We start from the raw sequence: 17,328 nt of genomic DNA on the forward strand, positions 1-17,328 counted from the left end.
AACTAAATAACTCAAAATATACCACACACAGAATATATAAATATACTTTTATAAGGATTGGATAGGAAATTTACGCTTGTATTATAGATTTTAGTTAAAATTGTACCAACCATCACCACCTCACACATTATCATTGGCACTTTCGTCAGTGAAATTAATTTCATAATTACGTTCTTGAATGCGCAATGACAGAACAAGCAGTGGCAATGGCCAACCTAAAGAAGTTTTTTTTTTGTTTTGTTTATGCCTTCTGGCTGGATCAACGGAAGCGTCCGATTCCACCCGTCTGCTTTGACCCGTGACGTAATGGTATTGTGGTGTGTGACGTCACGACGATGTGGAGTTTTTGAGTTGGTTGTGTTTCTAGGCTCCATGTTGTTATATTTGCTGGTGCCCTCTGCTGGTAAAAATAGACGTGCTCAGTTTAACGGGTAACATTGTGTTCATTTGAGTTTGGGTTGTCATCGTGCTAAAGTAGTTTTGAGTTTCTGTAGTTAGTGCGATAACGTGGGTTGTGAAGTATTTTCAGTGAATTATTTAGGCGAATAGCCTAGGAAGAAATTGACTCCTTGCGAGAAAACGTAAAAACTGAAAATTGTGACCGGAGTGTTGCGGCATTTTTTGTAACACAACTAGAAAAAAAAGGAAGACCTTAAAGAATATGGTACCATTGTCTAGGTGAAAGATACGTATGCATGAGACAATACAAATTTAGGCTGAAGTTCTGTAGAAGCCAAATTATTTTATTGTTGCCAGTGCCACATAAGCTTTCTGTGTATGTGATTCACACACTTTTAACTTTTGCTGCAGAGTTTTAAAGGTGGAAAGAGAATGTAGCAACGCATCAGGAACATTCGTTATGGTCATACAGTGCAGTATTTGTTTCATGCAGTCCCGCACTGCTAGTATGTTCTTACATCCATGTCTCAATTATTAAAGCACGATAAGATGGGTTGGAATGACACTGACGAAATTACATACAAATAGTGTTTAACAACAGAGATCAAGGTACTGCGGTGTTTGCTACGACTTTAAACAGCTTCTACAACACTAATTTATCACCCAGCAGGAGCTGGAAATCTTTCGGATACTAAAGACGAACGCAAAGTAAAATGATCTCGCGTTCGTAATACGCAGGTATCACAACAGTTCACAGGGAAAAATTCACCCATTACAAATGCAAATACTAATTAAGTCTGTCATATATGGAAATATTCGACTTATTTCATTACACATTTCTACATGATCCCACTCTTTTGTTCTTTAATTTTGGTGAGATGATAACAAATAAATAGGCAAAACGATTTTGGCTCATTTATGCACAGCCTTGACTTATCCGCGTTATTACCGACAGACGTTCCTTTACACAATTAATTATACTAAACGAGTTGATGGAAAATTGCGCTCATTGCAATTAACAAATATCAGATTTTTAAGCTACACAGAAAAAACACCATGAAACGCGAAAGATAATATGGATCACAATTTCATTTTTGTTTATTATGAAAATGTTTTCAATTAACAATTCAGTATTGATATTTTTATTTCTTTAATAATGCGCTATTTCGCTAGTGGCATCTGGAAAAATGAAATTCGTACTAATTACTGAATATTTTCGTATTTCTTATTTTTATGACTGACATATCTCCCCTTCTAACATCCTTGATTACGTCTTTGACAGCAGAATACTTCTTTGAACGCTATGCAGAGGAAAACAAAGACGCGTGAATATTTGTATTTTGGCGGCAGTAGTGTGTTGTTTGCGCATCGTGTACGGTTTGTTGTCGTCGAAGACTAGCAAAATGGCTGGTGTTTTTGGCATTCACGTGGGGAATTCTTCGGCCTGCTTGGCGTATTGTAAGGTTGGTAATGTTTTTCATATTTGTTGTTCACTGAGAACTTCTAATGTGCCAGAAGTGAAGTCATGAACGATTATTCTTCTAGCTCGAATGTATTCGTGAGAAACGTTCTAATAAGATCATATCAATGTAACTTTGACATTATTTTACGTTTTGTTTCTCAGGATGGGAAAGTTGATATTATAGCCGACGACAGTGGCAACAGAATAATGCCTGCAATAGTCGCGTTTGTAGACGGTGAAGAGGTAAGGAAATTTTGTACTAAGCAGCAGTTTATTTGAATAGTGCCCTCTAAGCTGAAATTGCCTGTTACTTCTTAATTTAGTTGGTTTACCACTGTTCCGTAATTCCGCTTCGTGATCAAAATTTAAGAGATCGAATGTGTTTCAGACTGTTGGACTCCCAGCGAAGGCAGCTCTTGTTAGAAATGCCACATGTACAATCGTTCGCAATAAGAAACTCTTAAATGACAGTATTCCTGACGACGAACTTGAGCATCATATCAAGTCAGTGAAATGTAAAATAGTGACTGAAGGAGGCGTGAAATATGAAATCCGAGATGAAGACAAGATTGCTGTGTATACCCCAGAAGGAGCCATGACGTGCATTTACAAAAAGCTGTTTGGTATGTAGAAATGTTTTTATGCGTATCGCCCCGATCTCATATTCCTACGAGTAGCTAGTATGGTTCATTCCGTGTAATCTCACAGGGGGTGAAAATGTGGCTATTTCAGAATTTAGTCATATTTGGAACATGGATGCCCACATGTCTCAGTAGTAAAACTGCCAAATAGCACTGTTCTAACTCTTACCATTTTTGATAAATTCAGGTTTGAAGATTCATGGGTGGGTACCCAGTCATTAGGAACCGGTTTCCGTATTCTCAGACACTTGCTATTCAGTAATGAGGTGACCTACAGACATCAAGTATTTTAGTCATGTACTGTGTGAGTCATTAAGTTGATATATTGCATAAAAAGTAGGATACATCTCTGTTTTTTATGAATAAAGTTGAGAATTGCTCTTTCTTCGTGATGTGCTTTACATGTGTGATTTTTTACAAATTATAACTTCACAGAGGGAAAAAATGCAGACTTCATCGTACGCACTATAACTCTTTAGTGCTAGCATTAAGTATAAATAACAATGACAAGCTTTTGGCATTGAAATTAGTAGTTCTTACCTTCACTTAAAGATGACTCCATCACAAAAAAGGGCAAATTTGACAAATTTCAAAGTCCTGTGGGGTACATAGACAATTGAATCACAATATGATTTTTTGCTGAAATGTTTATATATCTGTCGGCAATCTTATCTGCAAAGAATACAGGGCATTAATAATAAAAACGTGTATTCCTTGAAAAATTGACCTGTAGGTCAGAACTGTAAACAATTTAGAGCTGAAAACAGTTATGAATCATTTTTCTCAGTGTGTATGTTGTATTTCTCTGTTAAGTGTCTTTCCTGTGTAAAGAATTAAGGGACAATGTGGGTGCACAAATGAGGTGATACATCCATATTCTGTCACTGCAACTTAAAAAGACAAGTTAAATGAAACATAAGAAATGGTGTAAGCAGTAATGAGACACAGTAATAACTTTAAATATGTACTTATATGTACAGATATAAAAATTTTACAAAGAACGTTTTGATAAACAAATTCAAATATAAAGAAGGAAACTAACTTTAAAACCCTTCCACTTTGCATATAACTGTTTTCCTCGACATCTTGATGCAGAAGCAAAATGAGTTCACTTAAATGTGAGAGATATTATTTTTTTCCGAAGCACTTGTTGTCATGTTTATACAACTCCTCACTGTGTCTTTGTAATGATGGGAATCTGCATGACATGTAGCAGCATTGGATAAGGGGACCAAAACAGCATCATTCCAAGCTAGCCATGAAGGGAATTGTAAATCAGCAGTAGGCATGCAGTTAATCTCAACATCTTTAAACTCATGTGATGCCTGGGAAATGGGTCCTGTGTGCCAGATTTTGTTGTATTTGAAAGCCATGTTCTGCCTGACTTGCAACCTTTTCTGCAAACCATTTCATGAGCTCCCATTGCGACACTGCTCCTTTTTTATATGTTGGAAGTCTCTTTATTATAAAGGTGTTAATTGCAGTGAGTAGTAATGTGTGGTGCAATCATATTACTGGAAATGTCATTGCTATACTGTACCTGTGTTCTGAGAAACCTTAATGTTACTTGATCTGTGAAGAAGCAGAGCATATTAGCACCCTGTATTGTCTGGAGTGCCCTGTGAACAATGCAGCCAATTTTCCGATATAAGGAACTCCTAACTCAGAAATGTAGAATTCAGCTCGTAATGGACAGTTTCAAGTTTTTATTATCTGCTCCACCTTTATTGAGTATTGTCAGAGTAACTTCTACTGTTGGTGTCCTAGAGCACATCGGACTTGGAGAAAGAACAATTAAAGAGAGTCATGGTTTAATTGCTGCTCCAGAATGCAGGAGTGGTCAAAAGATGTTACCTGGAATTGTCAGAGAAGAAGTAGTGATATCTTACGAAAATGATAATATTTCAAGACTTTGTGCAAGGAATTAAAGACTCCTTCCACCATGGTTCATAACAAGAAGATTCACATAAAATTGCATGAAGGTTTCTTGAAATACAAGTACAGCACAGTGACAGTTTCAGAAACCCAATTGAAACAAGCATTTCTAGTCATTGCTACTATCACCTTTCTAATGAAGAGACTTCCAATGAATGCAAATGGGAGCACTGTTGCTATGGAAACTCGTGAAAATGCTTTTTGGGAACGATTGCAAGTTGAGCAGAATGTGGCTTTCAAATTCTACAAAATCTGGTACACAAGACACATTTTCCACCAGTCACGTGAATTTAAAGATGTTGAGATTAACTATATGCCCCCTACAGATTCACAATTCCTTTCATGGTCCAGTTGGAATGATGCTGTTTGGCTACCCTTTGCCATTGTGACGTCTAAGGCAGATGTCCTATCATTACAAAGACATGGTGCACAGTTTTATAAACATGACAATAAGTGCTTTGGAGAAAAATCATATCTCTCACCTATAAGTGAACTCATTTCATTTTTGCATCAAGATATCAAGGAAAACAGTTATATGCAAGGTGTGTGTGTTTTAAAAATGCAGTTTCCATCTTTGTATTTCATTTTTTTATTTTTTTTATGAAATTTTTCTTTGTGGAGGTTTTATATCAGCATATACTGGTATATATTCAAAGTTCTTAACGTCTCTCATTATTGCTTGCTGCTTTTTTTACTTTTCACTGAAGTTTGTTTTTAATTTACAGTAACAGAATAATAATATATCACCTCATTTGTGCACCAGAGTTATCTATTGTAATTCTTTACACTGAAAAGACAACTAACAGTGAAATAATAATAAAAAATCCCGTGGAGGCCCGGGAAAAGAATAGGCCTCCGGTATGTTCTGCCAGTCGTAAAAGGCGATGAAAAAGGAATAACCACTAATAGGGCTAACCCCCCTTTTAGTGTGATTAGTTGGTTCAGGACAGAACTAAAGAAGCCTCGGACAAGCGCCGTCATGGTCGGGGATGACGCTTGAACCCTATGCCCGCCCACAATGGTAATGACACTGCTAGCCAACTGGAAAATGATTCAAATCCAAATAGAGGTGTTTTGCAGGATATGCTTCCTGCAACCACCCTAGAAGGAAAACAAAAACAGAGGATGAGATGGTCAGATGAAGTTAATCGACACCTCATGCTCTGTTATTACCAGGCAACAAACCTAGGAACCAACACAACTGGATACAGATCACAAGTATACACAACATTTATAATCAGATGCCCAGAATTAAAATTTTTAACAGAACAACGACTAGCTGATCAGATCGGTGTAATAATAAAAAATAACAGGATACCCCAGTCAGAATTAGAAAACATCAAACAACAAGTACAACAAATACTGGAACAAAATAATGTGCAATCAGAAGAAGAAGAAAATACAGTAATGGACTCAAACATCCCAGAGCAAACAAACAAAGGACAACACGCATCAATTAAACAATCAGAGGAAAACTAAATCTTAAGACAGCCACCAGAACAAGCACAAATAGAACACGAAGTGACACACATGTTAGATATAGAAGAAAAAATTCAGCTGACATATATAGAATACAAAGACACAAATACAGACATTAGACCATTCTTGCATAGACCACCAAATAACCCACAAGTCGAAACAGCAATAAAAACTATCAACACAATCATACACAACAAAATAAATGAAAACACAACTATGGAAGAGTTACAACTAATGGTTTATATAGGAGCACTCACTACACTAAATATACACACTAGGCAGAGATCAGAACCAACCAACACACAGAAGAAACCCACAAAACCAGCATGGCAACACAGGCTATAGATCAGAATAGAAAAACTGAGAAAAGACATCGGACAGCTAACACAATTTATAAGAAATGAAATGTCAGAAAAAAAGCGAAAAAGGTTAGGTAAAATCTCACAACAAGAAGCGATAGAGCAATTAGATGAAAAGAAGCAGAAATTACAAGCATTGGCCAAACGACTTAGGAGATACAAAAAAAGTGAAAATAGTAGGAAACAAAACCAAACATTCAACACAAACCAAAAGAAATTTTACCAGACAATAGATAACACACACATTAAAACAGACACTCCACCAAACATAACAGACATGGAACACTTCTGGAGCAACATATGGTCAAACCTGGTACAACATAACAGGCATGCACGGTGGATACAAGCAGAAACAGACACATACAAGATGATACCACAAATGCCTGAAGTGATAATTTTGCAACATGAAGTCACCCAAGCAATTAATTCTACTCACAATTGGAAAGCCCCTGGAAAAGATAAAATAGCAAATTTCTGGCTAAAGAAGTTCACCTCAACACATTCACATCTAACTAAATTATTTAACAGTTATATTGCAGACCCATACACATTCCCTGATACACTTGCACATGGAATAACTTATCTGAAACCTAAAGATCAAGCAGACACAGCAAACCCAGGTAAATATCGCCCCATAACATGCCTACCAACAATATACAAAATATTAATTTCAGTCATTACACAGAAATTAATGCCACATACAACAAAGAACAAAATTATAAATGAAGAACAAAAAGGCTGTTGCAAAGGAGCACGAGGATGTAAAGAGCAACTGATAATAGATGCAGAGGTGACATATCAAGCTAAAACTAAACATAGGTCGCTACACTCCGCATACATTGATTACCAAAAAGCCTCTGATAGTGTACCCCAGTCATGGTTACTACAAATATTGGAAATATACAAAGTAGATCCTAAATTGATACAGTTCCTAAACATAGTAATGAAAAATTGGAAAACCACACTTAATATCCAAACAAATTCAAATAATATCACATCACAGCCAATACAGATTAAGTGTGGAATATACCAAGGAGACTCATTAAGTCCTTTCTGGTTCTGCCTTGCTCTGAACCCACTATCCAACATGCTAAATAATACAAATTATGGATACAATATTACTGGAACATACCCACACAAAATCACACATTTGCTATACATGGATGATCTAAAACTACTGGCAGCAACAAATCAACAACTCACCCAATTACTAAAGATAACAGAAGTATTCAGCAATGATATAAATATGGCTTTTGGAACAGACAAATGTAAGAAAAATAGCATTGTCAAGGGAAAACACACTAAACAAGAAGATTACATATTGGATAACCACAGCAACTGCATAGAAGTGATGGAAAAAACAGATGCCTATAAATATCTAGGATACAGACAAAAATAGGAATAGATAATACAAATATTAAAGAAGAACTAAAAGAACAATATAGACAAAGACTAACAAAAATACTGAAAACAGAATTGACAGCAAGAAACAAGACAAAAGCTATAAATACTTATGCTATACCAATATTTACCTACTCATTTGGAGTAGTGAAATGGAGTAACACAGACCTAGAAGCACTCAATACACTTACACGATCACAATGCCACAAATATAGAATACATCACATACATTCAGCAACTGAAAGATTCACATTAATCAGAAAGGAAGGAGGAAGGGGATTTATCGATATAAAAAACCTACATTATGGACAGGTAGACAATTTAAGAAAATTCTTTCTAGAACGAGCAGAAACTAGCAAAATACACAAAGCGATCACTCGTATAAATACATCGGCTACATCACTGCAATTTCATAACCACTTCTACAACCCTTTAGATCACATAACATCAACAGATACGAAGAAAGTAAATTGGAAAAAGAAAATACTACATGGCAAGCACCCGTATCATCTAACGCAGCCACACATCTATCAAGACACATCCAACACAAGGCTAAGAAAAGGCAATATATACAGTGAGACGGAAGGATTCATGATTGCAATACAGGATCAAACAATAAACACCAGATATTACAGCAAGCATATTATTAAAGATCCCAATACCACAACAAATAAATGCAGACTTTGCAAACAACAAATAGAAACAGTAGATCACATCACAAGCGGATGTAAAATACTAGCAAATACAGAATACCCCAGAAGACATGACAATGTAGCAAAAATAATACATCAACAGCTTGCCTTACAACATAAACTTATAAAACAACATGTTCCCACATACAAGTATGCACCACAAAATGTACTGGAGAATGATGAGTACAAATTATACTGGAACAGAACCATTATAACAGACAAAACAACACATAACAAACCTGACATCATACTCACCACTAAAAGAAGAAATTAACACAACTAATTGAAATATCCATACCCAATACAACAAATATACAAAAGAAAACCGGAGAAAAAATTGAAAAATACATCCAACTGGCTGAGGAAGTCAAGGACATGTGGCACCAGGATAAAGTTGACATTATACCAATTATACTATCAACTACAGGAGTCATACCACACAATATCCACCAGTACATCAATGCAATACAGCTACATCCAGACTTGTATATACAACTACAGAAATCCATAATTATTGATACATGTTCAATTACCCGAAAGTTCCTAAATGCAATATAACATATACCACACAGTTAAAAGGAAGCCACGCTTGATGAAGGTCCGCGTCACTTTCCATTTTTGACCAGACATAACGTCTGAGAAAAGAAAGAAAGAAATAATAACAATAATAATAGTAACAATAATGATAATAATAATTTATTATCATTCAGCTCTTACAGCAATAGACAGTCATAAGCGTACATTTCTATATGAACTACTATATCAATGTAATTTAGTTTACATGAAATAGGTAAAACTAGAAATTATATGTTAGAGAGCAGCATTTTCATTTCCAATACATTTGTCAACTGGGTAAAGAGGTTGTTTACTAGTAGCTTATACAGAAGCGTCTGATTCCACCCGTCTGCTTTGACCCATGACGTCACAAGTATGGCGGAAACGACCGTCCACTATGACTCCAATATGGCGCCTATGACTTCATTACGTAAACATAACAAACATGAAAATACATTGAAAAACACACACACACACCTTCCACGAAACACTTAGTCAAACTAATGGGACAAGTGTAGGAAATTGGGGGTTTTTGGGTGGGGACAATTAAATATAAACACACGCCACTAACCCAAACGACAAAAAACACTAAAATGACAAGACCCCACAACTTCCACTACACACAAAATCCACTGGAATCGATCACTTCCCTTGGTCGACAGAAACAACTGCTACCACACTATAAATCTCAGAAATTTCACCACCACCACACCTAATCCTACCACACACACACACACACACACACACACACACACACACACACACACACACACACACACACACACACACTCTAGGAAATCAAAATTGCAATCAAACACTTCCCTTGACCTGTTATCCTTACGACACATCCCTGGTCAGAGACGCCAAAACTTTAGTAAGTCTCATTGCTTCACGACACACTGAACACTTCACGACTTCAGCCAACAGCCCGCATTGCTGAAGAAATTCTATTAGAGACAACGCACTGTCCCCCAGCATCGCAGACAACCAAAAACTGTTGACCTTGTCAGTCATATCCATACCTACCAAAGACATAAGCAAAGAAATTTACCAAAATTTACACATGAACAGAAAAGAAACTACAGTAACGTCAACATAACAAGACCAAAATCATTAATTCATTGAAATATATTCCACTGAAGGCACAGTCACCACTGATACTACACACATGCAATGCTACCACACAAGTGAACCCCATATGCCACATAACACGCTACGCATAAACACACCAACAGAGAGAACCACCGACCGCAACAATACGCCACCTATAAACACGCCACACACACACACACTAAACCAAAAACATCACCTAACATACAAATACACCACTGGAGACCACCACCGATCACATCAAAACAACACCTACAAACACGCCATTCTCACAAACTATACTCCGCGCCGTGGTGACATCACACACCACAACAGCCTTACGTCAAGAGTCAAAGCCGACGGGTGGGATCGAACGCTTCCGTCGACCCGCTTATACAATTTAGCTTTAAAAATATTTATAGGCAATTCTGTAAAATCTACCCTTGGCCTATTAAACATCCTTAATCCAAAGGCTAGGTAGGAGTTATGTGATTTAGATGATGTGTGGTATGGTATGTCTACATGTGTGCTGTTTCTAGTGTCAAAACTATGTACATCAGTTCTCAGTGTGAAATTAGAAATGTTGTTTCTAACATAGAATAAAACATTATAGATGAATAAGTTTACTGTTGTCAGACGTTCCAGTTTAATGAACAGAAGTTTACAATGTTCTGTTTTATCAGAATCTGTCATTATTCTTATTACTTTCTTCTGCAACAATAAAATGTCATTTGCTTAACAACTGCTACCCCATGAAAAAATTCCGTATGATATGATACATTGGAAGAAAGCAAAATTTTGTGATCTTGCATAGTTATTTGGAACATATCTTTTTAAATTTGTGGTTATGAATATAATAGAGGGAAACATTCCACGTGGGAAAAATATATCTAAAAACACAGATGATGTGACTTTCCAAATGAAAGTGCTGGCAGGTCGATAGACACACAAACATACACATGAAATTAAAGCTTTCACAACAAACTGTTGCCTCATCAGGAAAGAGGGAAGGAGATGGAAAGACGAAAGGATGTAGGATTTAAGGGAGGGGGTAAGGAGTCATTCAAATCCCGGGAGCGGAAAGACTTACCTTAGGGGGAAAAAAGGGGTATACACTCGCGCCCGCGCGCACACACACACGCACACATCCATCTGCACATACACAGACACAGCAGACATGTCTGTGTATGTGCAGATGGATATGTGTGTGTGTGTGCGCAAGTGTATACCCATTTCTTCCCCATAAGGTAAGTCTTTCCGCTCCCAGGATTGGAATGACTCCTTACCCTCTCCCTTAAAAGCCACATCCTTTCGTCTTTCCCTCTCCTTCCCTCTTTCCTGATGAGGCAACAGTTTGCTGCGAAAGCTTGAATTTCATGTGTATGTTTGTGTTTGTTTGTGTGTCTATCGACCTGCCAGCACTTTCGTTCGGTAAGTCACATCATCTGTGTTTTTAGATATAAATTTGTAGTTAAATAAATAACTCTTGAAAAGTCTAGAAAATATATTTTTAATATGTGGATTCCAGGCCAATTTATTGTCAGTAAGAACACCTAAAAGTTTAGTAGTTTTTAATTCATGATGGTTAGGAATCTCTTAGAGGCTAAAATTAAGTACGTGTGTTTTACTTTCACTTAGTAAGAAAACATCGCAGTACCCACATCCTGCGAGGCCTCACTCAGTGAAAACTAACCAATATGCAAAGATGTTTTGTGTTGGCCTTGTAGGTACTGCGATGTTTGCATATGTCTGGTTATGATTAACCAATCATATCCGCTCATCTGGGGATAGATTGAGTCGAAAGTTGATCGAAAGGTAGCGATTTGAAGGGCAAAAGGGAAAAAAGTGCCAAGGCAAGAGCCAAGGGAAAGAAACCTGTGTGATAGTTGGGTCAGATTTTACGAGCAGTAGCAGTTTTCTTGCTGTCTGCAACAGGTCACGCAAGGCTAGATTTTGATTCTAGTGGGTATCTTGCAGGCAGATGCCTTTGATGTTGTGCAGTGGTGTTTCTCGGCGGCTGCAGCTTCTCGGTCAGTGTCAGCATACCAGTAACAGTTAGGTTCATCATCATTTAGTGTCTTGATAGGTTGTACATTGGATTAACAGTGTAGGGCGGTGTTGGCGGTTTCTTTGTGCGTTAGTGTGCGAGCTTGTCAGCTTCCCTGTTGTAGCCTGTTGGTCGGCTATAATAGCAACTGGCATATCCAGTCAATGTTGCTGATGTTGTCATGTGAGAATTTATAAATAAACACGGATTAGTAATAAAAACAATAAAGGGCTGAACACCGATCCTTGTAGCACTCCAGGCCTAACATAAACCAAATTTGACTTCTCGCTATCAATGCACACAACTTGGTGTGTGCCCCCCTGCGGGTCCGGGGGTTAGAATAGGCCCGAGGTATTCCTGCCTGTCGTAAGAGGTGACTAAAAGGAGTCCCTCCCCTTCAAGGGGTAGTTAGCGCCTGTGTCCTGAGACGGATGGTTCCATGACCTATATTTGTGGTCATTTTGGTTTTTCACTTCTTCTCGTTTCTTCCTTCCATTGTTGGTTCCTTTCTTTGTTCTTCTCCATCTCACTGTCTTCCTTACTCTTTCCCTTGCCTTCTTCTCCTTGCCTTCTTCTCCTTGCCTTCTTCTCCTTGCCTTCTTTGGTCTCCGTCTCAGGGTTTGAGACAGTCTGTCCTCTCTCTCCCTCTCTCTCTTCTTTTTCCTCTTCTTCCTTCCTCCCTGTGCGCGCCTGAAGGCCAACCCACGCGTTCGCACGCGTAGCTGGTGACGGGGTAACGCGTAATTCCCCGCCCTGGGTAGACAATTAAGGCACGCACGTACCCCCTGGTAAAGGCCAGGCCCAGGGAGGGGTGATTGCCTGAGCTGATACCTTCTGACCATGCCGATTGGTCCCTCCGTCTGTTTCTCGGGAGGTGTGACCTGAGGTGTAAATATTCACGTAAGGCGGGAGTGCCCTCTGATAGGGTCCCCACAAGGAAGGAGCGTGCCATCGGAGACGCTGGCAATCATGGGGGATTCCTCCGCAATGGATTTCTCTTCTTCTTCTCTCTCGACTTCTGCCCACAAACGGAAACTTGACCAGCCACCAGTGACAAAAGTACTACCGCCTGCCCCACAATTCGTGGTAGTTTCTCGATCTGAGGACGGAAAGAATTTTTCCTCTGTCAACCCTTTCGTTATCCAGAAGGGCGTAGATGCCATAGCCGGATCGGTCAAGTGTTGTACCAGGTTGCGTAATGGTACCTTGTTACTGGAAACTGAGAGCGCCTTTCAGGCACAAAAACTGCTTCGGGCCACACTCCCGTACACGTTCCCTGTCCGGGTGGAGGCTCACCGCACTTTGAATTCGTCTCTTGGTGTTGTATATACTAGATCACTCGACGGATTGACTGACGAGGAGATTCAGTCTTTCCTCGCTGAGCAGGGCGTGACGGCTGTCCGTAGGGTCATGAAAAAGGTCAACAATGACCTTGTACCGACCCGGACACTTTTCTTGACCTTTGATAGTGTTCAGCTGCTGTCGCACACTCAAAGCGGGCTACGAAGTTATTTCTGTTCGCCCCTATGTCCTGACACCTACGCGCTGCTACCAGTGTCAGCATTTTAATCACACTCGCCAGTCTTGTTCCAATGCGACTAAATGTGTCACTTGTGGCAGGGATGTCCATGAGGGTGACTGTCCACCTCCGTCTCCTCGTTGTGTGAACTGTCATGGTGACCATGCAGTGTCCTCCCGCAACTGTCCCATCTACAAGGAAGAACGCTGTATCCAAGAAATTCGGGTCAAAGATAAAGTGTCCACCTCGGCTGCTCGCAAGCTATTTGCTAGTAGGAAGCCCACGCTGCTCCCAGCGGGGAGATACAGTACTGTCCTTGCCTGTCCTCAGACTACCAGGGAGGTGGCGACACAGGCATGCGATCTGACCTTCAGCACCACGGTCGTCCGTTCGGCCAGTGCTAAGATCGCGCGGTCGATGTCTCCTCTTCCTCCCGTCACCCCTCAGACACAAGCACCTTCATCAGCTTCTGCCAAGACGAAGACCCAGAAGTCAGATGCATGGGCCTTCAAGAAGGAACCGTCCCGTGCAGACTTCCTACGTACCTCGAACTCCAAGCCATCGACCAGTACTTCAACTAAACGACCTTCCAAGAAGGCTCATAGGAAGCACACTTCTCCTTCTCCGCCACGGCACATTTCTTCTCCTGCACCACCCAGCCGATGCCGCCCCAGGCTGTCATCCCTTTTGCTAGGCCGCACCGCTGGTAGCCGAACATCTGGCTGTTCACCTGCAGAGAAAGCTCCCCCTCCCGGCCATCTTAACAAGATGGCCGATGAACCTATAGAACCAATGGACGATGACTGTCCGCCTACTGATAGCGGCGGCAGAGCTCGCTCGAAGCCAGGCCCTCAGCGGCCTTCGAGGTCACCCCTTCTTTCATCTTCCTTTTCTTCTCACGATGGCACTTATTCACTGGAATATTCGCAGCATTCGCTCGAACCAAGAGGACTTAAAGTTGCTGCTCCGCTTGCACTGTCCGCTCGTCATAGCCCTCCAGGAAACGAAGCTACACCCATGCGATCAAATTGCCTTGGCACACTACACCTCTGTGCGTTTTGACCTACACCCTGTGGTAGGTATTCCGGCTCATGGAGGGGTTATGTTGCTGGTCCGGGATGATATTTACTACGATCCCATCACATTGCACACCGGCTTGCAGGCAGTTGCCATCCGAATTACTCTCCCCACTTTTACATTTTCCATTTGTACCGTTTACACTCCATCGTCGTCTTCCGTTACCAGGGCAGACATGATGCAAATTATTGCTCAGTTATCTGCACCATTTTTGTTAACTGGAGACTTCAATGCCCACCATCCCCTTTGGGGCTCTCCAGCATCCTGCCCGAGGGGCTCTCTGTTAGCAGACCTTTTCAACCAGCTCAATCTTGTCTGCCTCAATACTGGCGCCCCTACTTTTCTTTAGGACACATATCACACCTATTCCCATTTAGACCTCTCTATATGTACTACCCAACTTGCACGCCGGTGTGAGTGGTATGCACTTTCTGATACATATTCGAGCGACCACTTCCCGTGTGTTATCCATCTCCTGCATCATACCCCCTCTCCGTGCTAAACTAGTTGGAACATCTCCAAAGCAGACTGGGGGCTCTTCTCTTCCAGGGCGACCTTTCAGGATCAAACCTTCACAAGCTGCGATAGTCAGGTCGCACACCTCATGGAAGTCATTCTCACTGCTGCTGAATATTCCATTCCTCACACTACTTCTTCTCCACGTCGCGTACCGGTCCCCTGGTGGACCACAGCATGTAGGGACGCTTTACGTGCTTGTCGACGTGCTTTATGCACCTTTAAACACCACCCTACAGTGGCGAATTGTATCAATTATAAACGATTACGTGCGCAGTGTCGTCATATTATTAAAGAAAGCCAGCTGGGCTGCTTTCACAAGCACCTTCAACAGTTTTACTCCTTCTTCTGTTGTCTGGGGTAGCCTGCGCCGGCTATCTGGCACTAAGGTCCACTCACCAGTTTTTGGCTTGATGGTCGCGAATGACGTCCTTGAGGCCCCTGAGGATGTCTCCAATGCCTTTGGCCGCTTTTTCGCAGAGGTTTCGAGCTCCGCTCATTACCACCCTGCCTTCCTCCCCCGAAAACAGGCAGAGGAGGCTAGGCCACCTAACTTCCGCTCCTCGAATCGTGTAAGTTATAATGCCCCATTCACCATGCGGGAACTCGTAAATGCACTTGCCCGGTCACGGTTCTCCACTCCAGGGCCTGATTCTATTCATATTCAGATGCTGAAGAACCTTTCTCCTGCGGGTAAAGGTTTCCTTCTTCATACTTATAATCGCGTCTGGATTGAGGGACATGTTCCTGCATGCTGGCGCGAGTCTATTGTTGTACCGATTCCTAAGCTGGGGAAGGACAAGCACTTGCCTTCCAGTTATCGACCCATCTCGCTTACCAGCTGTGTGTGTAAGGGGATGGAGCGAATGGTTAACTCTCGTTTGGTTTGGATGCTCGAATCTCGACGCCTACTTACCAATGTACAATTTGGATTTCGTAGGCGCCGCTCTGCTGTTGACCATCTGGTTACCTTGTCGACCTTCATTATGAATAACTTCTTGCGGTAGCACCCGACCGCGGCTGTGTTCTTTGATTTGGAGAGTGCTTACGACACCTGTTGGAGGGCGGGCATTCTTCGCACCATTCATACATGGGGCCTTAGCGGTCGCCTCCCACTTATTATTCGTTCCTTTTTAATGGATCGACAGTTCAGGGTACGTGTGGGTTCTGTCCTGTCAGACACCTTTCGCCAGGAGAATGGGGTGCCACAAGGCTCAGTTTTGAGCGTCGCTCTCTTCGCCATAGCGATCAATCCAATAATGGATTGCCTCCCAGCTGATGTATCAGGCTCCCTTTTCGTGGACGATTTTACCATCTATTGCAGCGCGCAGCGTACATGTTTCCTGGAGCGCTGTCTTCAGCGTTCTCTTGACCGTCTTTACTCCTGGAGTGTCGCCAATGGCTTCTGTTTTTCTGCCGAGAAGACGGTCTGTATTAACTTCTGGCGCTACAAAGAATTTCTCCCACCGTCCTTACGACTCGGTCCTGTTGCTCTCCCATTCGTGGAGGCAACAAAATTTTTATGTCTTACATTTGACAGGAAACTTAGCTGGTCTCCACATGTGTCATATTTGGCTGCCCGTTGTACCCGTTCTCTACATGTCCTCCGTGTTCTCAGTGGTATGTCATGGGGAGCGGATCGAACCGTCCTACTTCGCCTATATCGGTCGATCGTCCACTCCAAGCTGGATTATGGGAGCTTCGTATACTCCTCTGCACGGCCGTCCATTTTACGCCGCCTCAACTCCATACAACATCGGGGTTTACGTCTTGCGATCGGAGCGTTTTGTACTAGTCTTGTCAAGAGTCTTCATGCCAAAGCCGGTGAATTGCCACTCACATACCGGCGCGATATACTGCTTTGTCGGTATGCCTGTCGGCTACTGTCAATGCCGGACCACCTGTCTTATCGTTCCTTTTTTGACGACTCTCTCGACCGTCAATACGGGTTGTATGTCTCTGCCCTGCTACCCCCTGGAGTTCGCTTTCGTCGCCTCCTTCAACACCTTGATTTTTCACTCCCTGCAACCTTTAGAGTGGGCGATAGCCACACGCCACCTTGGCTCCAGGCTCAGGTTCGCGTTCACCTTGACCTCAGCTTGCTCCCAAAGGAGGTTACCCCCGGTTCGGTATACCACTCCCGTTTTGTCGAACTTC

The 17,328-nt window shown here is 41.4% G+C and overlaps 1 protein-coding gene across 1 annotated transcript in view; it reads left to right on the top strand.

Moving 5' to 3' along the window:
* Positions 1-1,671: 1,671 nt before the first annotated feature.
* Positions 1,672-17,328, top strand: part of LOC126470701 (heat shock 70 kDa protein 14-like) — a 203,539-nt gene continuing 187,882 nt past the window's right edge. The window contains exons 1-3 of the mRNA XM_050098702.1: positions 1,672-1,862; positions 2,024-2,104; positions 2,250-2,484. Of these exons, the coding sequence (XP_049954659.1) occupies positions 1,803-1,862; positions 2,024-2,104; positions 2,250-2,484 (376 nt within the window). The 5' untranslated portion in view covers positions 1,672-1,802. The remainder of the gene's footprint in view (positions 1,863-2,023; positions 2,105-2,249; positions 2,485-17,328) is intronic.

Source organism: Schistocerca serialis, chromosome 3, assembly GCF_023864345.2.
Source record: "Schistocerca serialis cubense isolate TAMUIC-IGC-003099 chromosome 3, iqSchSeri2.2, whole genome shotgun sequence".
Lineage (NCBI taxonomy): Eukaryota > Metazoa > Arthropoda > Insecta > Orthoptera > Acrididae > Schistocerca > Schistocerca serialis.